We start from the raw sequence: 18,860 nt of genomic DNA, 5'->3' as shown, positions 1-18,860 counted from the left end.
ACAGCCTCAGGTGCAGGCAGCAATTCCCACAGCGAGCACGACCCGAGCCGGCTGCCGGGCCTTGGGCAGTTTCACAACTCGTTCTCATGGCACATCTGCACCCGGGGGAAGGAGGGGGGGAGGGAGGGAGTGGGGCTGTGTTTTGTTATGCTAATGAAGCGTCGCTCTCTGCTGGGTCTCTTTGCTTTCTTTGCTGGGGACATTCGCACATCCTTGTGGTCACACATCCCCACGTTGCTGCCCTGCCGTTCCTTTAACTCCTCTCACCTGTGAGCAGCTCCCAGCAAGAGGCAATCTCTGGCTGCCTGCTCTCGAGGGCAGCATCTCCCTGCAGCTGGGTCACTTCCTCACTGAGCGCTGCCCGTGGCACTGATGTCACGTTTCTACTCACTGAGCAAGTGAGTGCTATTGCTAACAACTTCCTATCCTGCTTTCTCAATTCGGTCTTCTCTGCAAGGCATGAGCATGGTTAAGCTCTCTGCTGTACGAGGGCCAGCTCTGCTGTTCGCTGCTGTAGATCTACAGACTTTAAGGCCACCCAGAAGGAACCGCCCTTGGGGTTACCGGACGTTTGTGTCAGGAAAGACTGCTTCCTGTTCTATTACATTTTATGTGGGCCAAAAGTGGATTCTTAGCTTCACTTGGCAGTGTTTAAACTCTACACATCTTTCTGCAGGGGATGTTCCTCTGATCTTTGCTGTGATCACAGCCTCATCTCTTTCTTTTCTGCTGATAACCCAGCTGTTCGCATAACCATAACCATATTTCCTCTGCTCACATCAAAACTTTCCAGAAAGCCTTGGTTTTGTAATAAAACAGCCGGTATCCCTATGGCTGACAGGGTCTACAGATCCTCTTATGATTCTGCTGTTGAGAACAACAACAACAACAACAAACGAAGAAAGGAAAACCAATAAGCAAGCTAACAAAGAGGCCCACCTTAGTCTAGTTTGGGACTTGGTTCACCAGATTCTGCCAAGTGTTCTCACTTCTGTCCCACTCAAGCCTAAGCAAAACTTCCATATGTGTGGGAGAAGGCAGATCATGGCCTGAACAGGATGACTTGTGGGAAATCTAACTCCATAACCACAAAATGGTTATAAAGCAGGTCTATTTTGAGTTACAGCACTGCACACACGCTGGGGGCTGAGGGAGGAGCCTCTTCTAATCTGCACACCATAAAGGGACAGTTTAAGGATGTTATAGAGACAAGTTACACATATGCAAAAATAGGAGAGGATATTACCATTGATTCTAAGAAAGAAGGCATAGATTATTCTGATATTACACTGATATGTATAGGAGGGGATATTCATTGGTTCCAAGAAGTTGTTATAATATTCTCCACCCCAATTGCTGAGTTATGTGGCTTGCAGCTCCTATTCCTTGCTGTAGTGGCACAGCAAGGAACCAGTAAGTGAGCACGAGTGCCTGGAGCAGTGTGAGAGAGATGCATTCCTCAGCTCACCTCCCCCTTCTCCAGACCCCTGCTAGGAGGAGTGACTCAACCCCCTGCTCTGACATCCCTCCCTGAAGCCTCGGTTTCACCTTTCATTGCTCCACATCTCCTTACCCAGTGCACGATTCCTAAACAATTCTACAGAAGTATGTTCCAAACCAATTCCCCCCTTTTCTATAACCTGGCAAGCATCACGTTGCTAGATGATGCCATTCTCTCCTGGGGATTTATGGAAAACACGCCCCACTCTCCATCTTTTGGCGCAGCTTATGCTGCTTCCATTAAACACACTCAAGAAATAACGTCACAACGCGTACGAATATTCCAAGAAAGAGTAAGACTGCGCAAGCCTTGAAGAGTGGCTTTAGCCAGGCAAAGCTCGCTAACCAACTGGTTAATCTGCTCCACAGCTCTGTAAATCCAAACGAGGTATTATCCAAAGTAAATTGGTGGATCACCTGAATTTGTTCCCACAGTTTAGTGTGCACATCTGTGTCTTTTATTGAGTTGTGTCAGTTTTGAATAATTCTAGCCCACACCCCTCCTTCTTTGGCCGTCAGGAGATCAAGAGCCATTCCATTCTGCAATACTGCTTGACTAAGAGAGGACACCTCTGTCTGCAATCCAAGTATAGCATCCACAGTTGAGCTCTTGATATTCTCCAGTGTAGCTGCTATACTGACAATTGCCTTTTCTGATTCACTTACTCCTGGACTAGGAATAAACCATCCAATAAAACTATGGAACCCACAGGGCCTGACTATAAGGGGGTTATTCCCCACTTCACCCTTTTCCAAGAGCTTCTCAGCATCCCTGGGGAAGGAGCTGTTCCATTGAAGCACTAAGCATCCTCCCAGTTAATGTCCTTCTAGTTCTCAGGAAGTGTCTTACATTGAGGCCTGCCTATAGCTGTACACTGAATTTAGGTCCTTTTTCCTATTGTTCTGATTTTATTTGCACACCTACGCCTACTTCCTGCTCCACCCCATGGTATCCAATTGGTGGAGGGAGTCCCACACTGAGGGACTTCCATTCCTCCATCTCTTGGTAAGGCTGTACATATCCTGCAATCAGGGAGCTTTAGGCTAACCACTGTTCCTTTAGTGATGTTTAAATAGGTATTTTCACACCAGGCTGAAGCAAGTCTTATGTAACACATGCAACCTGTAGAACACATTCTAAACATATTGTCTCCCAATCCTTAGCTCCAGTGGTCCGGTGGCACCCTGGGGCCTGTTCTAGGACTATTCTGTAAACAAATCTCACATTGCTGTGTTACCTGCTTAGCGGTGTGTATAAATTCCAAGCCACAATCTGTTGCCTCAAGTATTTATACAGGGTCTCGGTTCCCCAGTGAGTTTTCCTGTGCTCAGCCATGATTATGGCCCATAATAAGGAGGCGGGAACTCTTACTTTGTTCTGAACCTGTCATAGTTCTATGTTTCTTGTTTGTTTGTTTGTTTGTTTGTTTGTTTGTTTTTATTTTGGGTTTCAGTATTCCACATCAAAACATCATGTAGTGTACGGGGTATTAAAGTGTTAATGCCCAATCCCAGGTACCTATCCCTGTACATTACAGCAGTCACGGGATCTGGCCCTTCTGGGTGGCGGGGGGCCGCTCTCTTGCTGCCTAGCAGTGGATGCTGGAGGTGCTTTCCTAGCCGTTCCAAGCTTTTCAGGTTTGATTCAGTTCCGGGAACTCTCTCTCTCTCTCTCATCTTGTCTGATTTATTAATCTCAATTTCAATTAAATTGTATATATTGTGTTTTCTTGTATTCCAATAGTATAGTAAAATAAGTTTTCCTCCTGTCACAGAGTTGATCAGATCAATCTATGTCCATGACAGGGGCGGCAGGCCTCTTCCCTTCCCCCCTCACCCCGGTCCCACAAAAAAATGGGAAGGAAGGAAGGGAGGAAAAGAGCAGCGGCAACAATCTATGGAGGAAAACTTCTGTAATGTACAGGGATAGGTACCTGAGATTGGGCGTTAACACTTTAATACCCCGTACACTACATGATGTTTTGATGTGGAATACTGAAACCCAAAATAAAAACAAACAAAGAAACAAGAAACATAGAACCATGACATTCCACCCCTTATTCTACATTGTTACATCATGCTTAAAATATATATACATATATACAAAAAAATGATTACAATGCATTACACACACATAGCTATATATATACATATATATACATAGAATTAGTAACTGCACTCCCCTGGCATCAAGTTTCCCTGTGGTACACACTGTACATCCCCATTCTGTTGCATTACCCACCAAGTGCATCCTGGTCCCTGGGCAAAAACTGTACCATGGAGAGGTTTGCCCTTTCCAGAAGCTGGAAGAACCCAAACTGCCTTTCCTAACATGTTCTTTACATGTACAACGGGGACTTTATCTCCCTCTATAGTATGTAGGGAACTGGATTGGTTAGGACCATCACGATTGATAGATCCTCTGGTATTGACCAACCAGGTGGCTTCTGCCAAATGCTTCTCCCAGTGCTTAAATGTTCCGCCACCCAGTGCTTTTAGCATCGTTTTTAACAATCCATTGTATCGTTCAATTTTACCAGAGGCTGGTGTATGATAGGGAATATGGTAAATCCACTCAATGCCATGATCTTTGGCCCAAGTATTTACAAGAGAATTTTTGAAATGAGTCCTGTTATCTGACTCAATCCTTTCTGGGGTGCCATGTCGCCACAGGACTTGTTTCTCGAGACCCAGTATGGTGTTTCGGGCGGTAGCATGGGGTACTGCATAGGTTTCAAGCCACCCAGTGGTTGCCTCCACCATAGTAAGCACATAATGCTTGCCATTGTGAGATCGTGGCAAGGTGGTATAATCAACCTGCCATGCCTCCCCATATTTGTACTTTTGCCATCGCCCTTCCTCCCACAGAGGTTTCATCCTCTTGGCTTGTTTGATGATGGCACATGTTTCACAGTTATGAATAACCTGTGCAATGGCATCCATAGTTAAGTCCACCCCTCGGTCTCTAGCTCATTTGTATGTTGCATCTCTCCCTTGATGACCTGAGGTCTCATGGGCCCACCGAGCCAGAAATAATTCACCCTTGTTCTGCCAGTCCAGGTCTATTTGAGCCACCTCAATTCTGGCAGCTCGGTCTACCTGATGGTTATTTTGCTGTTCTTCAGTAGCCCAACTCTTGGGCACATGAGCATCTACATGACGCACCTTTACAACTATAGTCTTTGTTCGGGCAGCAATGTCTTTCCACAGTTCAGCAGCCCAAATAGGTTTACCCCTTCTTTGCTAGTTATTTTGCTCCCACTGCTGTAACCACCCCCATAAGGCATTCGCTACCATCCACGAGTCAGTGTAAAGATAGAGCATTGGCCACCTCTCCCGTTCAGCGACATCTAAGGCCAGTTGGACAGCCTTTACCTCTGCAAATTGCCTTGATTCTCCTTTCCCTTCAGTGGCTTCTGCAACTTGTCGTGTGGGGCTCTACACAGCAGATTTCCATCTGCGATGCTTTCCCACAATACGACACGATGCATCTGTGAACAGGGCATATTTCTTTTCATTCTCTGGTAGTTCATTGTATGGCGGGGCTTCTTTAGCACGTGATACTTCTCCTGGTGGTGTTCCAAACTTTTTACTTTCAGGCCAGTCCATGATGACCTCTAGGATTCCTGGACAGCTGAGTTTCCCCATCCGTGCTCGTTGTGTAATCAGTGCAATCCACTTACTCCAAGTGGCATCAGTAGCATGATGGGTGGAGGGAACCTTTCCTTTAAACATCACTGGCAGTCGAGGTGCCAGAAGAAGCTGTGTTTCAGTACCGACTACTTCGGAAGCAGCCTGAACTCCCTCATATGCAGCTAAGATCTCCTTCTCAGTTGGAGTGTAGCGCTCTTCAGACCCTCTGTACGCCCGACTCCAGAATCCCAGGGGTCGGCCTCGAGTCTCTCCCGAGGCTCTTTGCCACAAACTCCAAGTGGGACCGTTCTCTCCAGCAGCGGTATAGAGGATGTTCTTTATACCCTGTCCCGTCCGTACTGGCCTTAGGGCCACGGCACGGGCTATCTCCTGTTTAATCTGTTCAAAAGCCTGCTGCTGCTCAGGGCCCCATGTAAACTCATTTCTCATTCGTGTCACATGATAAAGGGGGCTTACAATGAGGCTGTAGTTTGGAACATGCATTCTCCAAAAGCCCACTGCACCCAGAAAAGATTGTGTCTCTCTTTTGCTAGTGGGTGGAGACATGGCAGTGATTTTGTTGATCACATCTGTCGGGATGTGACGACGGCCATCTTGCCACTTTATACCTAGGAACTGAATCTCCTGGGCAGGTCCTTTCACTTTGCTTCGCTTAATAGCAAAACCAGCACTCAGAAGAATTTGGATCGTTCGCTCTCCTTTTGTAAAGACTTCTTCTGCTGTATCGCCCCACACAATGATATCATCAATGTGCTGCAGGTGCTCAGGAGCACTGCCCTGTTCCAATACAGTTTGGATCAGCCCATGGCAAATGGTCGGGCTGTGTTTCCACTCCTGGGGCAAACGGTTCCAGGTATACTGAATGCCCCTCCAGGTGAAAGCAAACTGTGGCTTACATTCTTTGGCCAAAGGAATGGAAAAGAAGGCATTAGCTGACGGAGACCAGCTCAAGACGCCTGGGACAGACGGGCTTAGGCTCTGGTGGCGCAAGAAGCAAAGTTTATTGTTGTTATAGAGTTTTTATATCTTTTAGCTACAGGAGTATACAATACTTAAGTCAGATAACATTCATGCAGCTGACAGCAATACATCATTACTTAATTAGCTCTTTGTGGATTATGGTCAGTACAGTGATCAAAAGGTGTTCTCTCCACAGAACACGTTCTGCTCCTGGTCACGGAACAAAGAAGCTGTAGCTTATGCTTGCCAGTTTCACATGGCAGTCCTTCCCTTTCAGGAGGGGCCGCATGTTTCACATGGCAGTCCTTCCCTTTCAGGAGGGGCTGCGTGTTCCCTGTTTGACCCTTTCAGGCCAGCCAGGTCTGTTTTGCTTGACAGTCTTCCTCATTCCACCCTTTTTTATTTTATTAGACCAGAGGTGGTGGTGGTTTATTTTTTGTGTTTTCCATCTCCAATTTTTTAAGATTTATACGCAAATTTTGGAATCTATTTGTTATCATTTTCATCAAGCATGGACAAGCAAGAATTCCTATGATTATTATTATGGCAATGACTGTCAGCCCATAAATTCCTTTTCTAAATGATTTGAAGGACGGAAATGCAGATTTTAGAGCGCTTATAAATGTAGTAGTTTGAGTTGCTACTGAAAGATCTACATGGTGCGATTGTATCATATCGTGAATGTGCTGTCTCAATTCCCTAAGATCTAATGACGTGTTCGCATTATTCCATATGCCTTGAAGATGATCTTGTATTTTGTTCCAAGAGAATTTGGTATTATTGTATTCAACAGGAGTCACACAGATAGCTCGGTATTCTGCATGACACAAGAGAGATTCACGAGTAGCTATAATTTGTAACTGTCTTCCCAGGATGTCTACTGTATCCTTTAAGGAATTGAGACGCAGTTCAATCTTTTCATCCCATGTAGCTTGATTTTGTAATGCTTTAGATACATTAATTGATAATTCATTAACATAAGCTGCTGTCTGAATACTAGTTGTTAAAGAAATAGAAGCTACTGTAGTTACTGCTATGGCAGCAATGAGCGCAGCTATTCTGGCTATTATTAATCCGACCATTCGCTTAGATCTCTCTATTAATTGCAAAGAAGTTTCTTGGAGAATTTCCATTCCCTTATCAGCATACCAATAATGTGTCAAATTTACAGGAAGATAGACGTAATCGGGTTGCTTTACTAACAAGAAGGAACTACTGCTACTATTAAGACAATTAGAGATTATACAATCGGTACAACTCACTATGCTATTCACAATATTTAGTGGTCCGCTTAAAAAGGCATAAGGTTCTGGAACACAAGCTCGCATATAAAATTCAGTTGTATAACTCTCTGCAGTCATTGCCCATTTATTATTTATTTGAATCCAAGTCAAGTTTAATCGTTTTGCTTTGATTTTTTCCATAGCTGCGACTGCTTTCCATAAATTAGAATAGAACGTATGATTGTTTTTTGTCCAAATTCCTGAGACCAAATTAATTGGTCGCCCTTGATTTCCTATCATATTCCAATCACAGATAGTGGAATCAATGCACACCGTTTCGTTAGCTCGACATGCTCTCCATAAAGGTGCAAATTCTGTTTTTGGAGTGATTGTGCTTTGACATAAAGGAAAATTTAAGGGAGGCATTCCAGAACCTCTTGTCTCATTAGCTAAATCTATATAGAGAAAATTCAGAGCCCAATGAATTCCTGTTGAAACATTGGTATCCCAGTCATTTTACACTACCACTTTCTCACACAGGGATTGTGTTTGATTCATCTGAAAACATATAGGCACACCATCAACCTTTCCAGAATAATTAAAACGCGCAGAGAACTCTATTATGTGTCCATCTGAATATTGAATATCTGAATATTGAATTGAATGATAGGAGGATTGGGTACAAATGCCCAATATGTTTCTGCCTTACAGCCATGATGTAGGATCCAAAAGGTACTAAGGATTAGGGCCACGAGTCGTATTCTCACTTGCATCTTTCTTTCCCACGTCTGGGTTAGAGTCAGTCTCTGCATCTTCCTCCGCAGTTTTCCCATCTTTGTTTCCGGCATGACGGACGTATCTCTCCGGTATCCACCATGGTGAGGTTTCATCTGTAGGGAAAACACAAACATATCCTCTGCCCCAAATTAGTACAGGATCAGTACCATAAATTTTACCGTCCATTGGATTTCTCCAATATTGTATTGGTTTATCTCTTGTTTTATTACTCCAATATCTATTCGCAGCCAATTTTCCGTTATCATCCAGTGTCAAAAAATTTAAAACAAATAATGCATATGATAACATAGAGAATGGAGTATCTTTAATTCCCCATGTCCCCCTTTTTATTTTCTTTACTTGAGTTTTCAGTAAATGATTAAATTTTTCTACTCTGCCTTGGCCTTCTGGATTATATGGAATTCCAGTTTTATGGTAAATTTTAAAATGTCGACAAAAGGTTGCAAAACCGTTACTTACATAAGCTGGCCGGTTATTGGTTTTTAATGATTTCAGTGTTCCCATAACGCTAAAACAATGCAAAAGATGGTTGCATACATGAGAAAGTTTTTCACCAGACAAGGCTGACGGCTACTGCAAAGTGAGAGAAAGTGTCAATTGTTATATGGACATAAGAAGATTTTCCAAAAGAAGGTACATGTGTGATATCCATCTGCCATAAATCATTAGGCATTAATCCTCTGGGATTCACTCCAAAATGAGGAACTGGTAATAAAGGGGCACAAGAAGAACCGTTCCGCATATTCGGAAGTCCAAAGCAAATATTCACCTTCACTTAACACAGCCTTTGCCAAGCTTTTCCAGTCAGAAGGGGGAAGAATATTAGCAGCTTTAAGCTCTTTCAGTTGTTTAAAAGGAATAGGCTCATAATCATTCAGAATGCCACCGTTTGCAAGTTGATGCTGTATGACAGGGAAAACTTGAGACGGAAAAAGTTGCCCAGAAAATTAATCTATTGTTTCCTCAGCTTTCCTACCTTCTTTTAATGCTAATTGCATAGGAGATTGTTGCATAAGCAAAGCATCTACTCCAGGCAGGGGAGGCATTCGCCCTGCTCGAAAGGCAGGCAAAACAGCAAGGGAATCTGATCGAGCCTGATCGACTATCTGCTGTGTCTGCACAGCGGCATCAGCAACCTGTAACGCTGGGAATACAGCCGCTAAGTCCTTATGGTGATATTCAGCAGCCTCTTTTTCTAATTCTCCCCAATCATCAGGGGGTAAAATATCCTTTGTTATGTTAGTGCCAGGAGGTTTACAAGGCGGCAAGTCGTTTGCTAATTTACAAATCAAAGGTTGCTCATATTGGGGAGGGGATGGTGGGGGTGCCGATGGCATAGACGAAGGGATATGATCAAGAGATTTTGATTGCGGCAAGGCAGGATATAACTTTTCTGTTGAGCGCGTGGTCCGCTGCCACTTCTCATCTCCTGTGTCTCCTTTGAGACATTCTTTTATTAGAGTCCAAAGTGTAAAGGTATCAATAGGTACCTTCTCAGGACCATGCACAGCATAATAGCCCTGGAGTCTTTCACCTACTTTGTTCCATGTTTCAATATTAATAGTTCCATCCCTGGGAAACCAGGGGCATACTTCCTCTATAAAATCTGAAAAACGACTAATCTGACCCCGAGTCACTTTTACTCCTCGGGCAACTAATAATGATTTCAGCATGCAGAAAAAAGGCCTCGTTCAGTACTTGCAGCTTGTCCCATTTTATTTAACAATCTGTCCAATTCCCCAGTCCTTACCTCCCTATTTCAACTTACCAACCGCGGCTCGTGGGAGGAAGCGACGCCTTTGTCATTGGAGTCCGAGATTCCCGGGTTTCGGCACCAAATGACGGAGAGCAGCTCAAGACACCTGGGACAGACGGGCTTAGGCTCTGGTGGCGCAAGAAGCAAAGTTTATTGTTGTTACAGGGTTTTTATATCTTTTAGCTACAGGAGTATACAATACTTAAATCAGATAACATTCATGCAGCTGACAGCAATACATCATTACTTAATTAGCTCTTTGTGGATTATGGTCAGTACAGTGATCAAAAGGTGTTCTCTCCACAGAACACGTTCTGCTCTTGGTCACGGAACGAAGAAGCTGTAGCTTATGCTTGCCAGTTTCACATGGCAGTCCTTCCCTTTCAGGAGGGGCCGCATGTTTCACATGGCAGTCCTTCCCTTTCAGGAGGGGCTGCATGTTCCCTGTTTGACCCTTTCAGGCCAGCCAGGTCTGTTTTGCTTGACAGTCTTCCTCAATTAGCAATGTCAATGGTGGCATACCATTTGGCTGCTTTTGACTCCAGTTCATATTAGAGTTCTAACATGTCCGGCACTGCAGCACTCAGAGGGGGTGTGACTTCATTCAGGCCACGGTAGTCCACCGTCAGCCTCCATTCTCCACTGGCTTTACGCACTGGCCATATGGGGCTGTTAAAAGGCGAGTGAGTTTTGCTGATCACTCCCTGGCTCTCTAGTTGATGAATTAACTTATGAATGGGGAGCAAACAATCTCTGTTGGTGCGGTACTGCCGCCTGTGCACCATTTTTGTAGCAATCGGTACGTGTTGCTCTTTTACTCGCAGCAGCCCCACAACAGATGGATCTTCTGACAGGCCAGGCAAAACAGACAGCTGCTTAATGTTGTCTGTGTCCACAGCAGCTATTCCAAAGGCCCATCGATACCCCTTAGGGTCCTTGAAATGCCCCCTTCTGACATAATCAATACCTAGTATACATGGAGCCCCTGGGCCCGTCACAATAGGATGTTTTTGCCAGTCCTTACCAGTGAGGCTTATCTCAGCCTCCAACACAGTCAATTCTTGAGAGCCCCCGGTCACTCCAGAAATATGGATTAATTCTGTCCCTTGGTGACTCGAGGGCATCAGAGTGCACTGTGCACCAGTGTCCACCAGTGCCTTATATTTCAGTGGTTCTGATGTGCCAGGCCATCGAATCCACACAGTCCAATATACTCTATTATCCCTTTCCCCCTCCTGACTGAGGGCAGGGCCCCACTGTCCCAACAGCGAACCAACCAGGAAACAAGAGTTTCATTCGGGTGCCGTGTAAACTCCTTTCTTGAACCTTGGATTTCAGTCATCTTTAGAGGCCGGCGAGTAGTAATAGAGACTTCCTCTTCATCACTCTCTTCTGCACGTCTCTTAGTTTTCCCTTTTGCCTTTCGCAACAGTGGTGGTTCTGAGGAGGGCCCCTCGCCTGGATCTTCCTCCACCTCCTCCTCCTCTTCTCTTTTTCGTTCAAGATGTGAAGACACTCGTTTCCATTTCTTGCCCACCACAGGAGCAACTGGTATTGTTACTGGTGTTTCCTGTGATTGATTAGATTTGACTTGGGGATTTTCCCCTTTAGCTTGAACCTCAGCTCGGAAACAGGGGACAGGGGTGGGGGGGGGGGAGGGCAGAGGCCTGTCGCCCCTGTCACGGACATAGATTGATCTAGTCAACTCCATGACAGAACCCTAATCCACCCTCCTTCTCCCACATGCTCTCCTAAGTCCTCTATCAAGATTCGGTCTTATCTTGAATACCTTGCTTTACCCTCAGTTTTAACTCTTACTGTCTGGGACCAAAGTCTGCACCCCTGTGTCCTATGTTTTGCGAATACCCTCCAAGCCCCCTCGATTAGGTTATCCAGGTCCTGTATTTTGCTTCCTTTCATCTGTAATTCCCCAGGACAAAATACAGACATTCTCACTCTGATTAGCAGAAGACCTTGGGAGATATGAACAAGTTCAGCAGACATGGACAGAGAAAACCAAAAGACTGTGGCTTCCAGTTGTTCTAGTAAATCTTGCCTTAGTAAAGGCTTTGGTGAATTTGGCACCTACAAACATTTGTGTATCCCTACCTGTTTACCTATACTAAGTTGTAAAGGCTTAAGAAAGTAAACCTCCTCACTTGTGCCAGTGGCTTCCCCTATGGTTACAAATTCATCACTTACTGGAGTTAGAGAAGTATTTCACACCCAATAAGTTGCTCTAGTTACTACCAATTCCACACTTGGCTGCAATTCCTTCCTTAGCTTAATCTTCTCCACCCTTAACTGTTATTGCATCTGTTAACAAATCCAGTGCCTCTTACTGCACTGCTTTTCTGTCCTGGGCCTTTCCAGCTTCTCCCCTTCAGCTCCTCCTGAGGAGATCTCTGGGTCCTACAGCCCTGCTCTCAGCTCCTCCCCTGCTAAGGCTTCCCATGCTAACACTGGGATATCCAGTTTCCCCGATCTCTGCAGATGAAAGCTGGTCGCTTCCAGCGTCTCATCTCCTGCCTTGGCACAAAGAAAATTAACTGCTAAATGGTCATCACCTTCCAAACACCATTGATTACAATTTTTTATTAAAGTTGTATTGCTCATGGAGCCCCCAGGCTCCCCAGCAGTATATGAAGTGGAATTTTCTTGGGAACTTCCTTTCCCCGTGTTCCCCCATATTCAATTTCATTGATCCTTTATTGTTCCCCAAAGTCCACACCTCATAGGTAGTACGTTAGTGTGACCACATGCATATTCCTCTTTAAAGCCCAGTCCACAACACCAACCAAAACGCCACTTTCCTCTATTCCACTGTAATCCCTGGACATTACTATAGGTCGAGGGCCCGATATGTCAACCTGACTCCACCCGGAGGGAAGTGTGCTGCCTCCCTAGGGCACAGGACAGAGACATCTCTGGAAAGCTTCCTGGGCTTATTAGCCGATCTGAGTACTACCCCTTATTGGTAGTTCAGTTTGGCAGTGATGATGCTGCCAAGAGAAGCCTAAGGGCTATCAAAAATGACTTCAAGGTCTGGGGAGGATACTGGATGTTGCAGGAGTGCAGGTGGTCCTCTCTTCTATCCCTTCAGTGGCGGGCAATGACACTGAGAGGATCAAAAAAACCCTCCTCATCAATAAATGGCTTAGAGGCTGGTGCAGGCACAAGAACTTTGGTTTTTTTGACCATGGTGCAATTTAATTGGCTCCTGGCATGACGGCTGCAGATGAAGTTCACCTGTCTGCAAGGGGTAAAAGGATCCTAGCCCAGGAGCTGGCAGGCCTCATTGAAAGGTCTTTAAACTAGGTAAGATGGGGGAAGGGGACAAAATGAGTGATGAAGACTGTTAAGCAAAACAGACCTGGCTGGCCTGAAAGGGTCAAACAGGGAACATGCAGCCCCTCCTGAAAGGGAAGGACTGCCATGTGAAACATGCGGCCCCTCCTGAAAAGGAAGGACTGCCATGTGAAACATGCGGGAAGGACTGCCACGTGAAACATGCAGCCCCTCCTGAAAGGGAAGGACTGCCATGTGAAACTGGCAAGCATAAGTTACAGCTTCTTTGTTCCGTGACCAGGAGCAGAACGTGTTCTGTGGAGAGAACACCTTTTGATCACTGTACTGACCATAATCCACAAAGAGCTAATTAAGTAATGATGTATTGCTGTCAGCTGCATGAATGTTATCTGATTTAAGTATTGTATACTCCTGTAACTAAAAGATATAAAAACCCTGTAACAACAATAAACTTTGCTTCTTGCGCCACCAGAGCCTCAGCCCGTCTGTCCCAGGCGTCTTGAGCTGGTCTCCGTCAAATGAGGGCTGCTGAGGCTGTGTGGGTAGTTCGAGGTTCAAAAGAGAACTTGATGGGTGATGAGGGTGGAGTTCGAAGGGATGGAGTGTGGCAGGGGAATGCTGCTTCCCTGAAGTGTCTATACACTAATGCGCGCAGCATGGGAAATAAACAGGAAGAGTTGGAGATCTGTATGCGGTCGCACGGCTACAATCTAATTGCGATCACGGAGATGTGGTGGAACAGCTCGCATGACTGGAATGTTGTCATGGAGGGCTATGTGCTTTTTAGGAAAGATCGGCCAGCGGTACCGGTAGGTGTGCCGGTTACCGGTCCCGGTAGGCATGCAAGCTATGCTGGTGCAGGCAGTAAAAGAATTAGGGAGTGCCTTGAAAGAACAGGCTGCCACGACCCAGAGTCAAGTAATGGCTGCTCTTGCACCCTTGTAAACGGCTACAACAAAGTCAGAAGGCTCAACTCCACCTCAAATCACATGCTTTAGATGTGGAGGTTATGGCCTTATCCGCAGGGAGTGCACTGTAAGTCAAGTATGGTGCCGCTTCTGTAAAACTAACTCGCACAGCAACAAGGCATGCTGCAGAAATCAGAAGTCGGGAAACGGACGGCCCAGCGCGAGGGGGCGCTGCGCTATGACACAAGCAGCAGCTCCAACATCAGCAGCTTTTCCTGCACAGCAGGGGGCAGACATCAACTCCGACCCGCAACTACAGGAAGCCTCGGCTTGGACCTGGCAACCACAATAGACTGTACCCTGATTGATAATAAACCTCAACGAATTCCGACTGGAATAATGGGACCTATCCTTATCAATGGCCAGGCTACTGGAGCCTTACTCATTGGCAGATCATCCACCAGTATGGAAGGCTTAAATGTTTTGGTTGGACTAGTGGATGCTGATTATCAAGGCAAAATCTACATTATGGTACAGATTGTTATTCCATCGTTACATATTCCACAAGGATCGTGCATAGCCCAATTGATTCTTTCGCAGATGAGTCAAGGCATAACACCACACGCGTCCGTCCAGTGAAAAGACAAGGGTTTTGGTTCCACAGGAGGCCTAACCTTAGTGACTGTGGACTTAGCCAAAGGTCTAAATGAAGTGTACGCTTGGAATATCAAGGCAAGAACATCCCTTTAATGGCATTACTGGACACAGGTGCGGACTCAAGCATTGTAGATGCAGCTCACTGGCCCAAAGGATGGCCAACCTTAACTAGTAATGCAGCAGTGTCTGGAGTAGGAGGGGTTATGTTGGTGAAGAAATCACCCTTGTTGATTCTGCATATTGAGGGCAAAAGAATTACCTGTACTATCTCAATCATTCCATTACCTGAAAGTGTACAACGCCTCATTGGCAGAGATGTTCTTTCTCAGCTTGGAATGGTCCTCACAACAGAGCTCCCTTTATAGATGGGGCCATTGCATGGACTTTCCCAATTCCCATCCATTGGACAACTGATGCTCCGATATGGGTGGAGCAATGGCCTTTAAAACAGGAAACTCTTGAACAAGCCCATCAGCTGGTTCGTGAACAATATCTACAATGGCATCTGTGTTTATCTACAAGTCCTTGGAATACTCCAATTTTTGTAATCAAGAAGAAATCTGGAAAGTACCATCTATTACATGATCTATGTGCTGTGAATGATCAGATGCAGGCTATGGGTGCCTTACAGCCTGGGATGCCGAATTCTGCTATGTAACCAGATCGGTGGCACTTGCTTGTTATTGATTTAAAGGACTGTTTCTTTACAATCAAGCTCCATGAGAATGACACACCTCGATTCGCCTTTACGCTGCCAGCTCTGAACAGAGAAGGGCCATCTCAGCGTTTTGAATGGACAGTACTTCCACAAGGAATGCATAATTCACCCACACTCTGCCAGCTATTCGTAGATGCTGCACTACAACCTCTGAGAGCGGCATGGCTGCTTACAATTATCTGTCATTATATGGATGATATCTTGTTTGCACAGGAGAACCCTTTTTCACCGCAGCAATGGACTGGTATTACAAAACAGCTTGAAGAGAAGGGACTAGCAATTGCACCTGAAAAGGTGCAAGACTCCAGCCCGTGGACAGTTGAAGAACGCCAGATCACCCCTCAGAAACTGCAACTGCACCTTGACATCAGAACTGTAAATGATGCCCAACGGCTGCTGGGTGATCTGCAATGGCTTCGACCAGTAATTGGCATTCCCAATGAGACTCTGGATGTACTAAGACCCCTACTGAAGGGTCCAGACCCTACGCAGCCAGTATGCCCTATGCCAGAACAGCATGCTACAATACGCGATATTGCCAACTCAATCACAACCCGTTGTGTTAGACGGCGTGACCCAACTCTCCCGATTGATCTCACTATTCTTTTGGGCATTAAGTTCTTATTAGGTGCTCTCACTCAGCATTTAAAGAAAATGGGGGAGATATGGGTTTTGGAGTGGCTTGCGCCACCTTTACAACAACGGACAACTTATGTCAGAAAATCGAGATTCTGGCACAGCTAATTAAGCGCGGTTGTGCTCAAATACTGCAAGTAACTAGAGAAGAGCCTGGATTAATAAGGATACCCATGAAGAGAGATACCTTAGATTGGTATCTTCGAAATTCCGTTAGTCTACAGGAGGCCCTGTTGAGTGCAGGTGCACCAATACGGATTGACTCACTATCAGACCCAAAGTTAACCTGGATGAGTAATCAAGGATGGATAGAAAAGCCGAAATACACTAAGCAGCCAATTAAGGATGCAGTGACCATTTTCACGGACACAGGAAAATGCTCCAGGACTGCAGCGGTGGCTTGGATGAGAAACAAGGAATGGCATCATCAAATCTTAATGGCAGAAGTTACAGATACCCTCCAAACTTTAGAACTGTTAGCAGTAGTTTGGTCAATGGTAACCTTCCAAGAACCTCTGAATATTGTTACTGACTAGCTCTATGTGGCAGGTGTAGCACAGAGGATAGAAGATGCTGATATTAAGGATGTACAAAATAGAGGCTTATTTGAACTGTTATGTCAATTGCAACGCGCTGTACATCAAAGAAGTGACTCATATTCAGTTATCCATATTCGAAGTCATCAATGGGAAATTGGACTTGGGGAAAGGAATGCTAGGGCAGACCGCCTGGTAGCAATAGGTCAGCAGGCACCCTTGTCCCAACATACAAGAGCAAGAGAAACGCACGCTATATTCCATCAAAATGCTAAAGGCCTGATGAGGGAATATGGCATTTCTTTAGAGGAAGCCAAGGCCATAGTGTGAGCTTGCCCAACTTGCAGTTATCATAACCAAGGTGTTGGACTGCGTTCAGGCGTGAATCCAAAGGGCTTAGCGTCTAATGAACTGTGGCAAATGGACGTGACCCACATTTCAGACTTTGGCCATCTCAAATTTGTTCACGTAACTGTGGATACCTGTAGTCATTTTATTTGGGCAACTCCTCAGCCAGGGGAAAAAGCAAGAGATGTATGCTCATAACTGTTTTGCAGTTATGGGAGTTCCAAAGACACTAAAAGTGGACAATGGCCCAGCCTACAAGAGTACCTCAGTTCAAAGGTTTATTAGGCAATGGGATATACGTCATGTGACTGGAATTCCCCATTCTCCTACTGGACAGGCGGTAGTAGAGCGACCAAATGGCACGATTAAGCATTATGTGCAGAAATATACAGACATTACGGATCCAAGAGAAAGAATGCTTAAGTGCCTTTTTGTGCTCAATCATCTATGTGTTTTTGGTAACTCGGATGCTCCCCTAGCTATGATACATTATCAAGGGAGTAAGCTGAGCCAGATGAATCCAGAAATGTGGGCCCACTATAGGGACCCAAAATCAGGACTGTGGCAGGAACCGTGTGAAGTAATTTATTTGGGTCGAGGTTATCTTTATGTGCTTACTCCAGCAGGTCCTCTCTGGGTTCCTAGTCACTGGACCCATCCAGCAGTTGGCCACCCTGGACACCAAGGAGAAGCGACGCAAGCACCGCCTTCACTGGACACTGGACCCAGTGATTCGGTCAATACTTCATTTACTTGACCCTGAACTGGCCCATTGGAAAACTCGAAGTCAACTGGATGAGCTCCAAGGGATTTTACACATCATCGAACCAGCAGGAATAGCCTGTGATCCGTGTATTGATTGTCAGGAACGTAGTTGTAAGGCATGGGTGAAGATACATTGTGGTGGGTGTAAGAAGGTCTGGTGGGCACATCAAAGTAGCCTCACACGATTGTGGTGCATTAATTGTGCTCAAGGCTGGCAAAGGGGTTCGACCGTAGTGGCGGTAGCTGAGGCCCTGCAGAATTTGACAGGCTCACCAAGACTTCAGGGTTTAGCTTTAATTGAAAGCAAAGAGACAAGGGAATTATTGGAAATTTGGTGGGAAACAAAACGGGAGGTGATATGAATTAGAGCCGAGACTGCTACTAAGATACTATAGAAATTCTGTGATTGAGATGTCTGGGTTATTCTTCCCAAAGAGGCATGGGTCAGTCCACAAGACTGGAATTAAGCCTCACAGAAGTCATCACATGGGTCCCAGCCCAACCCAAGACTAATGTTTGGGTAACCTTAGCGAATATGACCAAGGAGGAGGCCATCTGCCTGTCTCTGTCTTCTCCAGGAAACCCATTCTCAACCTGCTTGGTAGGGTTGCCAGCAGACCCTTGGCCATGCCCAAGCTTCACACCACTGTTCACATGTAGTAATAGGGATCCTAGAAACAGTGTGGATAACTGGGATCAATGGGCTCCTTATTTTCTGATATTGCCTCAGGAGCCTCAAGAAATAGAATTACTAGGATCTGTTAAGGCCAATGCATGTCTCTTCTTTAATCACTCTAGTAGAGTTGCGAGTAATAATCCCTCGACCATTGTGAATTCTAGCTTGTTAATATATCACAATGAAAGTGCATGGTGCAACTATACAACTGCAAACATTTCTGTATCTGCTAACAATCCCGTTCAATTGCCAACTGGATATTTTCTGATATGTGGCGATCATGCTTGGCCCAGAATCCCATCCACATTAAGAGGAGGTCCTTGTACAATTGGACGGTTATTCTTATTGACACCTAATACATCTATGATCTTAAACATGAGTCGGTATTACTCTCAAAGCAGGACCAAGCGTATGAC

General features: G+C 45.4%; 3 protein-coding genes across 5 annotated transcripts in view; 2 read left to right on the top strand and 1 right to left on the bottom strand.

Annotated features, from left to right (window-relative positions):
* Positions 1 to 18,860, top strand: part of LOC128091932 (zinc finger protein 3-like) — a 168,259-nt gene that overhangs the window by 17,037 nt on the left and 132,362 nt on the right. The window lies entirely within an intron of this gene.
* Positions 1 to 18,860, top strand: part of LOC128091935 (zinc finger protein 383-like) — a 240,547-nt gene that overhangs the window by 187,895 nt on the left and 33,792 nt on the right. The gene's annotated exons all lie outside the window — the stretch shown is intronic.
* Positions 6,495 to 10,353, bottom strand: LOC128091943 (endogenous retrovirus group K member 7 Env polyprotein-like). 2 transcript variants are annotated; one of them, XM_052705380.1, is made up of 3 exons: positions 9,904 to 10,353; positions 8,595 to 8,708; positions 6,495 to 8,227 (listed from the first exon to the last, which is right to left on the bottom strand). In XM_052705380.1, the coding sequence occupies exon 3, from the start codon at positions 7,761 to 7,763 to the stop codon at positions 6,522 to 6,524; it is 1,242 nt and encodes a 413-aa protein (XP_052561340.1). In that variant the 5' UTR covers positions 7,764 to 8,227; positions 8,595 to 8,708; positions 9,904 to 10,353; the 3' UTR covers positions 6,495 to 6,521. The 2 variants fall into 2 exon arrangements, with proteins under 2 accessions (XP_052561340.1, XP_052561339.1); XM_052705379.1 differs by lacking the exon at positions 8,595 to 8,708 and having other exon boundaries at positions 9,904 to 10,352.

The sequence above is a fragment of the Tympanuchus pallidicinctus genome, unplaced genomic scaffold, assembly GCF_026119805.1.
Source record: "Tympanuchus pallidicinctus isolate F22 unplaced genomic scaffold, pur_lepc_1.0 scaffold56, whole genome shotgun sequence".
NCBI lineage: Eukaryota > Metazoa > Chordata > Aves > Galliformes > Phasianidae > Tympanuchus > Tympanuchus pallidicinctus.
This window is presented reverse-complemented; position numbering and strand designations above follow the sequence as displayed.

Bases quoted from the DNA above. Each gene is read 5' to 3' on its own strand.
- LOC128091943 (XM_052705380.1), bottom strand. From the start codon at position 7,763: ATGCCTCCCTTAAATTTTCCTTTATGTCAAAGCACAATCACTCCAAAA.